The 14816-nt window shown below is 39.7% G+C and overlaps 1 protein-coding gene across 5 annotated transcripts in view; it reads left to right on the top strand.

Annotated features, from left to right (window-relative positions):
• Nucleotides 1-14816, top strand: part of lrrc49 (leucine rich repeat containing 49) — a 32565-nt gene that overhangs the window by 7990 nt on the left and 9759 nt on the right. For 3 of the 5 annotated variants that reach the window (XM_019360641.2, XM_019360645.2, XM_019360642.2), the window contains 6 exons: nucleotides 2411-2500; nucleotides 2631-2692; nucleotides 5485-5632; nucleotides 7532-7615; nucleotides 8905-9080; nucleotides 10071-10166. In XM_019360641.2, coding sequence (XP_019216186.1) covers nucleotides 2411-2500; nucleotides 2631-2692; nucleotides 5485-5632; nucleotides 7532-7615; nucleotides 8905-9080; nucleotides 10071-10166 — 656 coding nt within the window. Of the gene's footprint in view, nucleotides 1-2120; nucleotides 2140-2410; nucleotides 2501-2630; nucleotides 2693-5484; nucleotides 5633-7531; nucleotides 7616-8904; nucleotides 9081-10070; nucleotides 10167-14816 lie in introns of those variants that run through there. The other 2 variants (XM_025907719.1, XM_019360648.2) reach the window with 2 other exon arrangements.

The raw sequence follows: 14816 nt of genomic DNA, 5'->3' as shown, positions 1-14816 counted from the left end.
GGCTGACATGTGAAGTGTCTCAAAGGTCATGCAAGAACAACACAGGAGTGTTCCCAATGTCACAGCATCTGCAGTTCTAATGTACAGTCGCATAAACCAGATGAAATCACATCTCAAGCCTGTGCTATTGAAGGAACATCCACAAAACCCACCAGCTTACGGTCTTAGAAACCCCCCCAGCAGCCACATGTACTTGTGTTTACATGAGCAGCTTTCATGCTCTTTTGTGATGTGTTGGTGTTGCATGCAGACGAGACAGCGGTGATGAGAGGTTTTTCTGTGTTTATTGAATAATGCCTCAGCCAGAGCTGAGTATGAGTGTGAAAAATGAAGACACGCAAGCTGTCAGTAAGGAGAGGGTGGAGCTGGGATAAAGAGGTGAAGGCACGGGCACACAGATACATAAATACACACCCGCAGGCATACAGGCAAACAAGAACACACACACACACACACACACACCGCTCTACCCAGCCTCATCAGAGATCCTGTCAGCTGATTGGTTCTGATCAGTCAGGTTTTCTAAAAAAGGACCACATTGGTGGGCGATTGTTATGCAGCTCATCAGCTCAGTGATGACATCATTCTGTCTGAGACAGGGCTGCTATATTTAGTTTCAGACAGCCAGGAGTGGCTGCTGCTTCACTAGCATCCATACAAAAGCAGGCATAGACAGAGACTGTAAATGTGGTTGATGGTCGAGTACTGGCTAGCACTGCATAGCATGACTTGCATTTGTCTATCTATCTATCTATCTATCTATCTATCTATCTATCTATCTATCTATCTATCTATCTATCTATCTATCTATCTATCTATCTATCTATCTATCTATCTATCTATCTATCTCAGTTCTATTGAATTATCTCCTTTGACCAAAAAGATCACACAACATAGCCCTGTGTTGTTAGATGTTGTTTTAGTAGATTGTTTCATTACATATACCGCACAGAACCCACGTTATGCACCAATTAGAATTTTGAGTTTAGGACCCTGATTTAGTGTTTACTAACTCCTTGTCTCACCACTATTTCATGCACATTAGAAAAGTCCACATGAAAAAATAACATGATTGGAGAAAATAACTTTCCACATTGAGGAAAAGCCATATTGCTGAGTTAACTATTTAAATATTTCTAATCAATATTTTTGGTTTTCCATGATGCAGAAGTCTAGATAAGGAGGCATAGTGTAAACTAATGTAAACTAATGTGTTAAACAGGCTAAAACATCTTGCTAAAATTTCATGCAGAACTTAAAAATTAAGTGTAGGTTGTTACTAGCTTAAAAAGCCAAGTTGTAAACATTAAATGTTTCTTTTAACTGAGTTTTGATGTGTTTAATTGTAGGGGAGGAACTGCACAGTGATGCAGTGGTTACCATTGTTAGCACTGTGTCTGTATGGATTTTCTCTGGGTACTCCACCTTCCTCCAGGTGATCTTTGGCATTGGCCTTGCGATTTTGGTGTTGGTCATGTGATAGACTGATGACCTATCTAAGGTGAACCCAGCCTATTGTCAGCAGGAAAAACCTCCTCCCTAGTTTTTCTGTAGAAATCTTTCACAGTTATCAGTATCTCTAGCACTACTGCTGATGTTGTATACCCTACTACTCTATCTGTAATAAATATACTGTACTCAGCTTGTTGGCCTTATATGCAATTGATAACGCAGTGTTGCATAACTGTGTTATATCTATATGCTTGTGTGGGAGGGAATTTTGTGGATTTCTAAATGACGAAACCTGCCTGCACTGTTCTTCTGCAGGGGTGCTAGCATGACCTGAACACCAGTCTAACCTCCTAATAGAACAGAGCCTAGCAGGAAACTGAAGGAGGTTTGTGAGGCGTTGGCTGCAGTGTGGGTGGACAGTGACGCAGCCCAGTCATACTGCTGATGGGAGTGTCCTCTTTGCTTCCAGTATATCCAACATTGTCCAGCGACACACATAAAGAAAGCCCAGACCTTGATACTAGAGAATGTGATTTACCCCATGCTGTCGTCCAAGTAGTTTATGTGATTATGACATTGCACTTGTCCCTGTGTGTCCAATTCAGCGTGCCAGCTGCCCAGCTGCTGCTTTTCCCCCACCCCCTCAGTAAATTCTGCATCGATTTTTGATGCTGAGCCTGCCTGATGGTAAAACTCTCCACATCCCTGTCAGTTTCCACTGAATTTTCTCCAGCTATTGCATGATGAGGTGCACTACCTTAGTTAGCTGCTCGCTTTATATCACTATGCTTTCCACTGAGCATTTCAAGTTAGCTTCCTGCAGCAGGGGATCTCTGCATTAGCGCAGCACATTCTCCACTCTCCCCTCCCCTCCCCCCCTTTCCTCCTCATATTCTATCGTTTTCTCACTCTCTTCCTCTCTCTCTCTCTCTCTGTTGCCCCTCCTCTCCATGTGCAGACAAGGCAGCATGCTGTATGTGTGTGTGTATGTGTGTGTGCATGCGCAGGGTGGATGGGGATGCTGCATGCTGGAGCTGAGAGCTGCAAGGTGACTGAGGGAATGGAGAGGGATACAGAGCCTTGACGACAGTGACGATGCAGTGCCCTCTTCCTGAGCACCTTCTCATCTTCACATCCCTCCATCTCTCTGTCTTCCCTCTCCCTCTTTCTCTTTATAGACTGAGGTGGACCATCTGCCCTTGTTGCAGCGCCTCTTTCTCAGCTGCAACAACATCACCAGGTAAGAGCTTGTACCGCTTAACTCCCTCCTCCCCGCAGGATAGAAATAGGGATGGTGGCCGGAGAGTGCCACGTCCCCTCCCATGGCTTTGGGCAGAGAATACACACCCACAGCCAGACACACTCACAGATTTGCTGTAGTGGGCAATTTCTGCAACCTAGAAAATAACAAATACTCGGTGTGTTCTTTATTTTTAGTATTTAATAATCTGTTACCTAAGAAATGGGAGAAAATGGGTGGGAGAATGTTGAAAGTTATTTGGGCAACAAAGAAGCAGGTTGTGAGAAGATAATTATTGATGAAAGATTTGGAGGTTGGATGAATTAATGGGAAATATACCTAGGTAAGGACATGTAGGATGAATGAGAGGTATGATTTTTTTTGTGTTAGTGCTAACTGTCAAACAGCTTTACACACTTTTTTCCAGTATCTGTCCTCCTTTTTTCTTTTATTCTTCATTTCTGAGCCCAGCAATAAAAACCTCATAAAATAAACTTAACACAGCATTATCTTGGCACTAAATGAGGCTGTTTGCTTTATTTTTGCCTAGTGGAGGATAATTTCTGTGGGATCCAGGGTGGGACATTGCTCACTGGCTCCCTTGACCATAGTCACCTTGTGCTCTGATAGATCTGAGCTGACAGTCCAAACCAGCTTTGCGGTTCTTGTGTCTCCATGCTTCACACATTGTGAGAATCATGACATAGTCGCAAGGAATCAAAATCTATATTCTTAAACTTCTGATTTTACAGTGACATCTAGTTCCAGATATAATATGTGAATAAAAATAAAAGTAAATTTTGATTATGCGAAACATATATGTATCATTTATCATTCTTCATGATAGGGTATTTTAATGTATTGTCTTTAATGTACTCATGTAATGGCAGTATAGAAGGTTGGTTAGCGTGTATGCACCTTTTTGAACTCTTTAGTGCTGATAGGAGAACAGCTGTGCTCTGTTGCTAGGTAAAGAGACAGAGCACACTCATCACCTTGATGGAGTCTGTTTTCCCAGTTCAGGATCTTGGATCAAACATCTCTCATGAAATAATATTAAGACTGAAATATTCATTTGAGCTTAAATTGATATTGCTTTTGTTTTAAAAAACAACAACAACAACAACAAAAAACAAGACCCCCTATGAAAATAGGATCAAAGCAGAACTAATAAGCAGAACTAATAATTACCAATAAGAATATGTGCAGGGTTTTTAGGGTAGTGCTAGTATAGATAAAGCCTGAAGCTACAATTTTCATTCACACCACACTCTGTACTCACATCTCAAACATAGTTTTGATATTCACTTTTTATTGGACCATTAGTAGCAATCAGAAACTGGTGGATGGTGCAAGAAATAGAAGTTCTGTTTTTGTAAAGGTTCTGGTCTTCATCATTAATGTTATTATTATTCCTTAGTATGAATACACCAATTAGGCAGAATGTGTTAGATGCACTCAAGCACCTCTTTATTATGTCGATTATTTTATGTCTCTTTTATATTTTTATGGTAGGAATTGATATTCTGTAACAGAAAGGGTCTAAGCTACTGCATGTGTTTGAGATTGGAAGACCCCTGGTATCTCCAGCATGGTGTTTAGCATTCAGTTAAACCTCTGGCTAGGAACAGGCACAGTGTACTAGGACTTTGAGTGGTTCCAGGCAAATGATTCATCAAGGTTATTATCATAAATTAGCAACGATAGAATCTCCCCTGCCGTGCATGGCGTGACTTTGCTTTTTCATGTTTCCTTTTGCCATAGGGTGATATCAACAGTGTAGCAGATTTGTCTCTCTTCATTGCCCCTTGAGTAATGTCAGGCTGCCAGAGTGCCTGCTGAATTACCAGCTTATCATGGCATGTGTTAGCCCGGCTCCATTCTGTCAATACGAAGCAAGACAAAATGTGTCAGGAATAAAACGAAGACAGTGAGATTGTCTGGTGGATGATTCAGATTCTGCAAAATTTATTTTTATATATATTTTTTAAATTTTATTTACTCAAAGTCTCATTTAAAATTGTCATTTTTTTTCAAAAGTGACCTGAGGGCAGGGGACATTGTAAAAAACACATGCACAGCTGTCATAAAAATTCAAATTAAATGCAATAAAGTAAAAATAGATCAAATTTCAAATAAATTACAGTAGAGCTTTGAGAGCAGTCCATTGACCAAGAGTACCTAAATTCCCAGCTGTACAATTTCAGGTCCATCTGTAGCTTGTATTAGAAAGCTTTTTTGCCTAATGTTGTTCTGACTCTGGGGAAAAAAACTGGTGAAATTTTGTGAGAGCTAAAGCCATAACAATTTCATTTTTTACACATGCATTTAAAAAAAGGGAGGGAACCAGAGAGGGAACCAGAAAATTAGAGATTGATGTATAAAAGCATATAAACATACAGCTACAGCCACTTTATAGCAGCATATTCCACATTGAACAGGGGCCTATCTGATTTCCACGAACACAGAACATAAAACATAGGGTAAGGATTGTCCAACTTCTTAGCTAAGGTGCTGATCAGTAGCAGTACATTACAATGTTTCTTGTATTGTGTAATACAACAAATTATAATTGATAAGAGTTCTTTGCTATATGAGAATCAAACTTGGATATGGCTAACTTAAGTTGAGTTAAATGGCACTCAGGCAGAGTGCAGGAATTCAAGTGTTTGCATGACTTCCCAGTATTTGCCACTGACCGTAAAGCATTTAGCGTAGCCAGTCTTTGTACTGGAAAAAACCCCCCACTGAAATTCATGAGTGTGTTTAAAACATTCATCCTTTGTTTCTAGTTTTGACCAGCTAGCCTGCCTTGGAGAGTCGTGCTCCCTTTCTGAGCTCACGCTGGATGGGAATCCTGTAGCCCTGGAGACATGGTACAAGCAGGCCGTCCTGCGCTGTGTGCTTCATCTCAGACAGCTGGACATGAAGCGCATCACAGTAAGACTGACGTGTTTGACTGTGTGTGTTTAAAAGTGATAAACAGGACACCAGCCACCAGTTAAATATTCAGCTGTGACTGCTAAGATATTTCGTTGTCTTTTCAGATATTTTTCTTTTCTCCTTACAACAAATTGCACAGCTACAATCAGAGAACACTGTGTTACAGTGTTTGTTTTGCTATATTTTGCTTATTAAAAAAGGGAAGAAATATTCACAAATATTTTTAGAAGCAAAGAGCTGCCTTAAAGCGATTAAACCTTCACAGCTTATGACTTTGCTGTGCTTTATATTTAATAAACCTATGCCATATTCTCATTACACATTCATGTTAAGATAATGGTCCAAACTTTTTGTCCCTCTCTGATGTTCCTGAAGGCAGCGTACATGTTGATTCTTGAGAGTGAATCATTCTTGAAATAAACGTTTTTATGATTTCACACTTCAAATTTATTTTGAACCCACATAGTTTCCCATTCACTGTCACTCTGTGTCACCAAGTTGTATGAACAACTTTATAGTGCTATTTTCTGGCATTCATTATGCTGTTTTATGCTAAAAGCAAAGTGGTTCAGTGACTAAGTTATGACTCTAAGCTACACTTTTACACATATTTTACACACAGTGTATGTAGCAAAACAGTGATTATTCTCAGAAAACATGAAATCATTTTTGTCATACAGTTTGCCAGAAATGTGCTATCGTGAAATGTCAGCATGCTTTTAGAAGCTGTCAGGCAGAGAGCACCCAGGTCTGAGCTTGTACTTTAAAGGAATCTGTAAGTACCACACACCTTGCCCTCAAAACATAGTGCTGATATGAAGTAAAACCAAACCCCCAAAAAACAAACCTTGTAACTCAGATTTCAAAATGTTTTTACTTGAATTTTAAGCGGTTTCAGGATTAGGAAATTTCAGGATTATCGTGGTCCAATAAAAGCACCTCCACCACACTTTAGCTGCCAATCCCTGATACAAGTCAGTTACATTTTCAGAGTTTACTTTAGGGAGATGCACAGCATTGACTTAATGACAGAAATGTTTGTCTAACATTGGGGTTTCTATTTCTTTAAGCATATTATAACTGATTTGGAATATATGCCTCCAGGGCACCATACTACCTCTATGCTGTGAAAGCCCATGCCTGGGTGACTGGTGGGTAGACTGTTATTTACGAATGAAAAAGGAAAATGAGAATAAAGTTCAAATTAACACACAGCCACTAGACTAGAGCATTAATAGTCAACTATTATGTTTCAGAAAAATACTTGAATATGTTTAACATTCAAATTTTAACTGGGAACATTATAGAAAATCTTAACAGCCTCATAACCAAGAGCTGTCCAAACATTCATTGTTCTGGCAAGTGCACAAACAAAGAATGTATTGACCCTGAAAAATAGCATCCTTTGCAGTCAAGAACTTATTCATCAGGTTAAAACAGCTTTTTCATTTTTATACTATATATTGTTTTTGTTACAAAATTAGTTTTAAGGATTGTTATATGGGTTTGGATTCTTAACTGTCTCTACCAGCTGACAGCATTTTGCCTGTCTTTATCAGACTCGAGCATCATTTTGCGTCATTGCTAGCTCGCCATAGACAGCTGAATATCCCCCTGCTCTTTGCTGGCACACTCAGATTGTGTTGGCTGCATTGCATTCTGGGAGTTTTGGCTTTCCCCAACAGCTGGGCTCAGTTTATCTGAGACTGAAAATCAGACAGATAATCCCATGATGCAGCCGGTTTGTGTGAGACTATCCACCAGCCTCCATAATGGTCCATTTCTAGTGTAGAGAACAGTTGTCCTGACAGGGTCTTTTGTGGTTCCCCGCTCTCTTGAATAATTCAGAACTCTTGAATGGAGCGACACTCTGATTGCACCGCCTATCTTTTTCAGGACGAGGATCGGCGCATGGCAGGTGTACAGGCTCGAAAAGAGGAGGAAAAGAAGAAGGAGAGTCACAAGCAGACCATTCATAAGGTACCAGTTTGACAAGATTCACTCTTGCTATCTTTAGCTGCCAGGATGCAAATGCACGTTGTAGACGACAGCAACACAACAATCTGTTAAGAAGCAAATGAACTCAAAATTACCCTTTATATAGTTAGTATGTAGAAGGACAATAATAAGCAGTAAGGTTTTTAACATTCTCAAAAAAGCCACATATAGGTGATGATATCTGATTTGTAGTTTACTCATCTTCTGAATTACCCATAATTATGAGATTCAGATTCAGGCTTAAGTGTGTATTTAAAGAAAAAAAGCAGCTCATCAGACATCAGTCTGCCCTTTAAAACATATTTAATGAGAAGGCTCTAAAATATTTAGGTCATGATAAGGATTCTTATTTATGAGTTTATTTATTTCTTCTGACCTATGTGTCTTGGGACTGATGAAGCTCATTAATAGTGTACACTTTTTGGATTCTTCATAGACGTGGATTTTTTTAAATGCATTCTCTTTTCATCTGTATGACACAAAAACTCTTTTAGATGGAATCTGGAGTATTGTACAGAGTTCACAAGGGTACTGTATTTGTAAAGTAGTCTGTAAATTACACTTTATAGCTTTAAATGATCTAAGATGTTCTGCTCTCTGTTTTGCGGTAAATATGTTTGTGTGTGTGTGCCAAAGCTCCTGCTGCTTTAACTGTTAGATGGACCCTATGCCGAAACTCGTTGTCTCTCAGTTACCTAACTCTCTTTAATCCCTGGTGTTGAGAAAATTTTATAGTGAATGCCACAGCCAAGGGTTCACAAAGGCCAAGGACTTACCATGAACTGATACTCATCCCTGCTTCAAGGAGTGGCACATTCCTTAGCTGAGCATATTGAAACTCCAGCTTGGCCAAGAAAGAGTAATTGAAATAGAACAGAGAGGCAGAAATCTTCTCTCTTGCGGGGTGGGATGTCACATTTTTCTGGTGTAAGAGGCAAACACTGTTAAACCATAATGCTGTAGTGTGACAAAGGAAGCAAATGAATTGGACTAAGAAATCACTATATAATTTCAAATCTAATATAAATTGAGTGCTATATCTGCTTTAGTAAAATGTCTTAGTTTATTGTACTTTATTGTATATGCTTTCTGTAACAATGTATTCCAGTAAAATGTATATATGAGGAAGGCAAGAAGGATATGATTTTCTGTGACCCAATGAAAACACAAAGAGGTTCTATTAGCATGCTAGCTCTGTCCTGCTCAGGAGATTTGACACTTGAAACCTTCTTTGTTCTGTGTATGTTTGTTTGTGTGTTCTGTTCATCAAGGAGAAGCGGCGTCTAGCAATCCGTAATGCTGCACAGCAGTGGGAGGGTGTCAGGGCCTGCCTGGAGCTCCCATCCACAAATGGCGCTAAAGAAGAAGTCAGTCCAGAGAACAGCCCTGCTCACAGCCCCGCCCAGACCAATGGCCTTACACAGGAACCTTCCCCTGATGAACCAAGGTACACACAGCATGTATAGAAAATTAAGATGAATTTTAGAAGTAAAGAATTAGATTAGTTAAGACACTGTTACTGTTAGTTAGGACAGACATTAGTTCGACTAGTTAAGACACTGATGTTATGGGCAAACTATATTATACTAAATATTCCTGGTCTAGTTAGAATTGTGGTTTCAGTCATGGTTTATTTCAGACTGTTTTTCCTACCTTTTTAGCTTTTCACAATGGAGATTGGTTTCCAGTTAATTGGTCTACGAACTTGGTTTTGAATTAAGTAACTCATGGATGATTTGAATGAATTAGCATGACATTTTTTGTATTTAAAATACATACAGTATTGCCTTTGGTCAGCTTCTTAATTTTCCTTTCGAGCCAGAATTTTGGTACAGCGATTCATGCCTCCCTCAGGATTAATTGTAATTACTTTGGTAATTCCGTCATAATTCATCTACCACCGTAACTGAGTCAAAAAATGTATTTTCATTTAACTAGTTCTATGGCTGATGACTAAGTACATGCAAAACTAATAACATTTACATCATTCATGAGTTATTTAAAAAAAAATTAAATATGGCAGTACTTCCTGACTGTACACAAAAACAATCAATGAAAAACAATTCAATGAAGTTGAGCAGAGCAGTTAATACTTAAATTAGTGATCACGAATGAAAAATGTAGTCTTTTTGGTAACTGATAGAAGTAAATTAGCATCGTGTGTGTAGGTGGGAGGAGAGAAAAAGTGAAAAATGCAACAGTGAGGGAACTGTATGCATTGCTGTGTAAACTTTCACGTTGCATATAATTGTCACAGTTCATCCTGTGTGCAGATATTTGTAAGTAGAAAGATGAGACAATATAACACTGATTGTTTTTGTTATTCTGGCTTATTATCACTATTAGTTAACATATTACATATTATTTTTTATCTTATAGGATTTTAAAAAGAATTGTTTTGGTCCGTTGTTAAAATTTTTTGTTTATTTTTCATCAGGCGGGTAAGCCCAGGTTCAGGACCAGAGCGGCCGTCAGGGGGAACAGAAATCAGACTCCAGACCAACAGCCGTCCAAACAGCCCACGAGACCCCAAGTAAGACAAAAATTCCATGATTGTATATTTTACACAAATATTAAAAGTTATCACAGGCCCTTAAAAAAATCTCACATAATTTAACCCCTGCCCTCTTGAAACACCTATTAGCAAAGTACTGTTTGTCACATTTAAAGCAGTGTTTTACCAGCTGCTGTACCATTTTTACCTTATTAACAGATGGCAGAATAGCCTAGACAGAACATGCAGGGATCATTCTGGTAACATATTCAGATTCTGCAACAGCTGGTGTGTGAAACCTACCTTAAAATATTCTTTTACAACACAGTTATCCCTTTATTTACTTCAGGGGTGTTGCCCTTGGTTACTCCTCAGCTCTCTGAAGTCTGGTAAGATGACCAGATGCACATGTACAATGTCTGAAAACAGTTCTTTTCTTTCAAATGTTTATAATATGACATTGCAAGAACTTTAAATCAGTAGTGTGGACTCAGTATAATGCGGAAGTAATGCCCTCATATTCTTTCCTATAAAGACTGATACAAGTCTGGATGAATTATAAGGGGGAGGGTTGAGATGAATGTGTGCGCTGTGTTAAGGGCTATTATTACATGTTTCAAAGAGGGCCCTTCCTTCCTGCACCAGGATATGAAAATGGCCCTAAAGCAAAATCTTCAGTGCCAGTGGTTTTCTTTTACTGGTCTATTATAACTTCACTAACGTGGCTTAACAGGTCATAGTGATGCAGAGTCTGCCATACTCTTATCAGCTAAGACTTGAATTACTTTGGCTTGTACTGTGTGACAAAATACAAAGGGAATTTACAAACCATGGCACCACTACTAACATGAAAGAGAAGCAACATGTATGAAAGGGTCAAGGGGTAAAATCCTCAAAATGCTTGGAAATATGAGAATTAGGAAATTTAAAACTTGTTTTGTTCACCACTGGGTGGGTGTACAGAATGTTGTAATGCCTACACAGTGTGGTCCTGATTACCTCGAAGAGCTGTTGAAGTACTACACCCTGAAGAAAATTACAACATCCTCCCCCATAGAGTGCATAGATACATAATGTCATCTCTGGTTCTTTCTTTTGTTACAGCGATAAATCACCCCTTTCCAATGATACGTAAAGCGAATGTTGACACCACTTTTATTTTAATATATCATCGTGCTCCTAAAATTTATGGGACAATAGTTTGTGTCATTGCCAAATTATGGCTGTTATGTAGGCTTAATTGTATTCATTTTTGTGAAATCTTAGATTTATTTAACCTCATTACCCCTGACAGATGGAATAAGGGTTGCATGGAAATAGAAGAGTTATTACCCAGAAATTCAGCATTTGAGTTGGGAAGAGATGGAAGGGGCTTTGTAGTGTTTATACATTGATGAAATTGAGGTTTGTACAGAGATCCTGAACAGGTGTTTTTTTTTTTTTAGGCACATAAATCAGTTAGATACCGGAACAATGATGAGAAAGAGATTTAGTGGGGTATATGAGTGAAGAAGGAACTTAAGACATTTTAAACCAGTGCAAGCTGTAGGAATATTTTACAGAAACAGGACTGTTCTGTGCAACACTAAGGACCCAGTAAGCCTGCATCTAAATAAATTGCATTCACTTTTTACAAGAGGGAAATGATGGAGTGGTGTGTTAAAATAACAGCTCAGTTCAAAGTTTTATATGCGTCACTACTGCACAATATTTAGGCATTTGTACAAGCTGTTTCTGTGGTGGGATTCAGTTGTTAAGAGATGACAGATGTCCCTTTTAAAACCTCTTTTGGATTATGTTAAATAGCTCTAATTGAATTAAATTTTGTTCTCTATAATTCATAGAGCGAGCAGGAGCCGTATAATTGTGATAGATTCTTCACTCCGTCTTCCCCGCCTTGCTCTCTTCTTCTCTCAGCATTTGTACATGAGTTCATGTCATAAGGGGATTCAGGGCCACCTGGAGCCTTCAGCTGTGCTGAACAGTATGTGACAGTGCAGATTGTGTTGATGGCACGCTGCCAGGTGTTTAGAAGTTACTCTCATTCTTGATGTGACTTATCTACATGCTACACTCCATCTCCTGCACTGTTCTTCAACTCCTTCTGATTTATAGCCTTTGGCATTCTTGCATCTTGGAGGTGTGGCATATTCCTTAAATATATTAAACTGCCTTTCAGAGTCTGGCGTCTCCCCGTCTAGTTCCATGTTTTTGTCCATGTGTGCACTTGAAACACGACCCACTTGGATTTTACAGTTTTAAAACTTCTTTGCTACTACTTTATCTAACATATATGCTTGCAGTCTGTGAGATTTTGATTTAGAGATATTGTCATCTGAAATAGTCATCTATCAATGTCCACACACTTTTGTAAATTAAAAATGTAAAAAATGGATGCACTCCTTCTACTGCGCATGTTGCAAGAATTATTTGAACCCTTTGTACATGTTGGTGTCCATGTTTGTAAGGTTGGTATTCTTACTAATATAAAAATCATACTTCTGACCTACTGTTTTTGTAGACTAAGGAGCTTGGAAAGAAAAGCGTCTGGACTTCTTTGAGTTGCTTGAATATGTTTCACCTCTCATCCGAGAAGCTTCTTCAGTTCTAAGGGTCAATTGGTGGGGAGTCCCAGATTTAAATCCAGTGGGAGTTTCCCCCCAAAGAGGGACAAAGGACCCCCTGATGATCCTCTACCTAATCACATGAGCCAAGGTGTGAAGGCGGGTGGGGGTCCTAATCAGCCAGGGTTTCGGGTGAGCTCATTGTGAAACCTGGCCCCACCCTATCATGTGATTTCCTGAGGTCAGATGCCCCAGGATGTGAGTGGGCGTTAAGGCGTCTGGAAAGGGATCTCAAAACTGGATTATAGATGGCAGACAGTTGGTGTCGTAAACCACCGCCTCTGTTCAAAGATGGTCGCTCACAGTGGACGTAAATGGCTTCTTTCACTCCTCTTTCAAACCATCTGTCCTCTCTGTCCAAAATGTGAACGTTGGCATCCTCGAACGAGTGACCTTTGTCCTTTAGATGCAGATGAACTGCTGAGTCTTGTCCCGTGGAGGTGGCTCTTCTATGTTGTGCCATGCGCTTGTGAAGTGGCTGTTTGGTCTCTCCGATGTAGAGGTCTGGGCATTCCTCGCTGCACTGTACAGCATACACCACATTGTTAAGTTTGTGTTTAGGAGTTTTGTCTTTCGGGTGAACCAGTTTCTGTCTGAGTGTGTTGCTGGGTCTGAAGTACACTGGGATGTCGTGCTTGGAGAAAGCTCTCCTGAGTTTCTCTGATACACCGGCTACATAGGGGATGACAATGTTGTTGCGTCTGTCTTTCTTATCCTCCCTCGCTGGTGTCTGATCTTCTTTTCTGTGCATCTTTGCTGACTTTATAAACGCCCAATTAGGATAACCACATGTTTTAAGTGCTTCCTTTACATGTGTGTGTTCCTTCTTTTTCCCTTCAGGCTTAGAGGGAACATGTTCTGCCCGGTGGTGTAGGGTCCTGATTACCCCAAGTTTGTGTTCCAGAGGGTGATGGGAGTCAAAGAGGAGATACTGGTCCGTGTGTGTGGGCTTCCGGTAAACTTCAATGTTGAGGTTGCCATTCTCTTCAATGTGCACGGCGCAGTCCAGGAAAGGCAAACAGTTATCCTTTGTGTCTTCCCTGGTGAACTTGATGTTTTTATCCACGGCGTTAATGTGCGCAGTGAAGTATTCCACTTCTTGTCTTTTGATTTTGACCCAGGTGTTGTCTACATATCTGTACCAGTGGCTGGGTACTCTCCCTTTAAAAGAGCCAAGAGCCTTTCTCTTCACTTCCTCCATGCACTCTGTGCAGTCTTGTACAAAACTAAGTACATTCTTAAGAACTAGGAGGATAAGTTGCAAGAAGATACTACTAATCAAATGCATCTAATTAACTGATCATCAGCAAGAGTGACCACCTTTATAAGAGCAGAGGTTGTGGGTACCATGTAGCCATTCAGTCAACTATGAACTCCTCTGTATGCCAATGTATTTTATGTGAGGCCATCTCTCTGGGCAGTATAAGACAGTGATCTCAAGCACCGCATCAAATCTACAACAGAATGGCTAAAAAGGAAACAATCAAGGTGTTTGAATGGCCCAGTCAATGTCCAGGCTTGAAGGTTGTTCTGCAAGCTATTACATGATGGGGTGTTCCTAGTTTTTCACATGACTGGATACGTTGTAATCACTGTACTTAAGAAAAAGCTTTTTAAACTTTCAGGGTTTTTCTTTTGAGTGTAAGTTCAATTTTTGGCCATTGGGGAAAAAATGACAGAAAGGCTGACTGTTACACATATCAGTTTCTTTAATACATCTGTGGAATCCCCCACACCATGACCGTCCCTTGACATTTGACTAACAATCCACAGAGTGAGTGGTGGATCACATTCGCTATGTTGGAGTAATATGTCTGGGTAAAAACATAATGATTGAGGGGGACATTCCTCATCAGTCACTGGTGCATTGTGAGAGGTTCAGGTTGTATTACATGATTCATTTAGTTCAGCCTGGACCAGTATAGCTTGAAAATGTTACTTCCATCTGCAATAATTTATATTTGGTGGCATACATCTTTTCCAGAATCTGCCCTTATGCAGGAGGAGTGGTAATACCAGTCACAGAACAAAGCAGGCATCAGTTACAATGGATATTAAAGTGATT

The sequence above is a fragment of the Oreochromis niloticus genome, linkage group LG1, assembly GCF_001858045.2.
Source record: "Oreochromis niloticus isolate F11D_XX linkage group LG1, O_niloticus_UMD_NMBU, whole genome shotgun sequence".
In the NCBI taxonomy this organism is placed as follows: Eukaryota; Metazoa; Chordata; class Actinopteri; order Cichliformes; family Cichlidae; genus Oreochromis; species Oreochromis niloticus.
The sequence above is the reverse complement of the archived record's forward strand: the minus strand, read 5'-3'. Positions and strand labels throughout refer to the sequence as shown.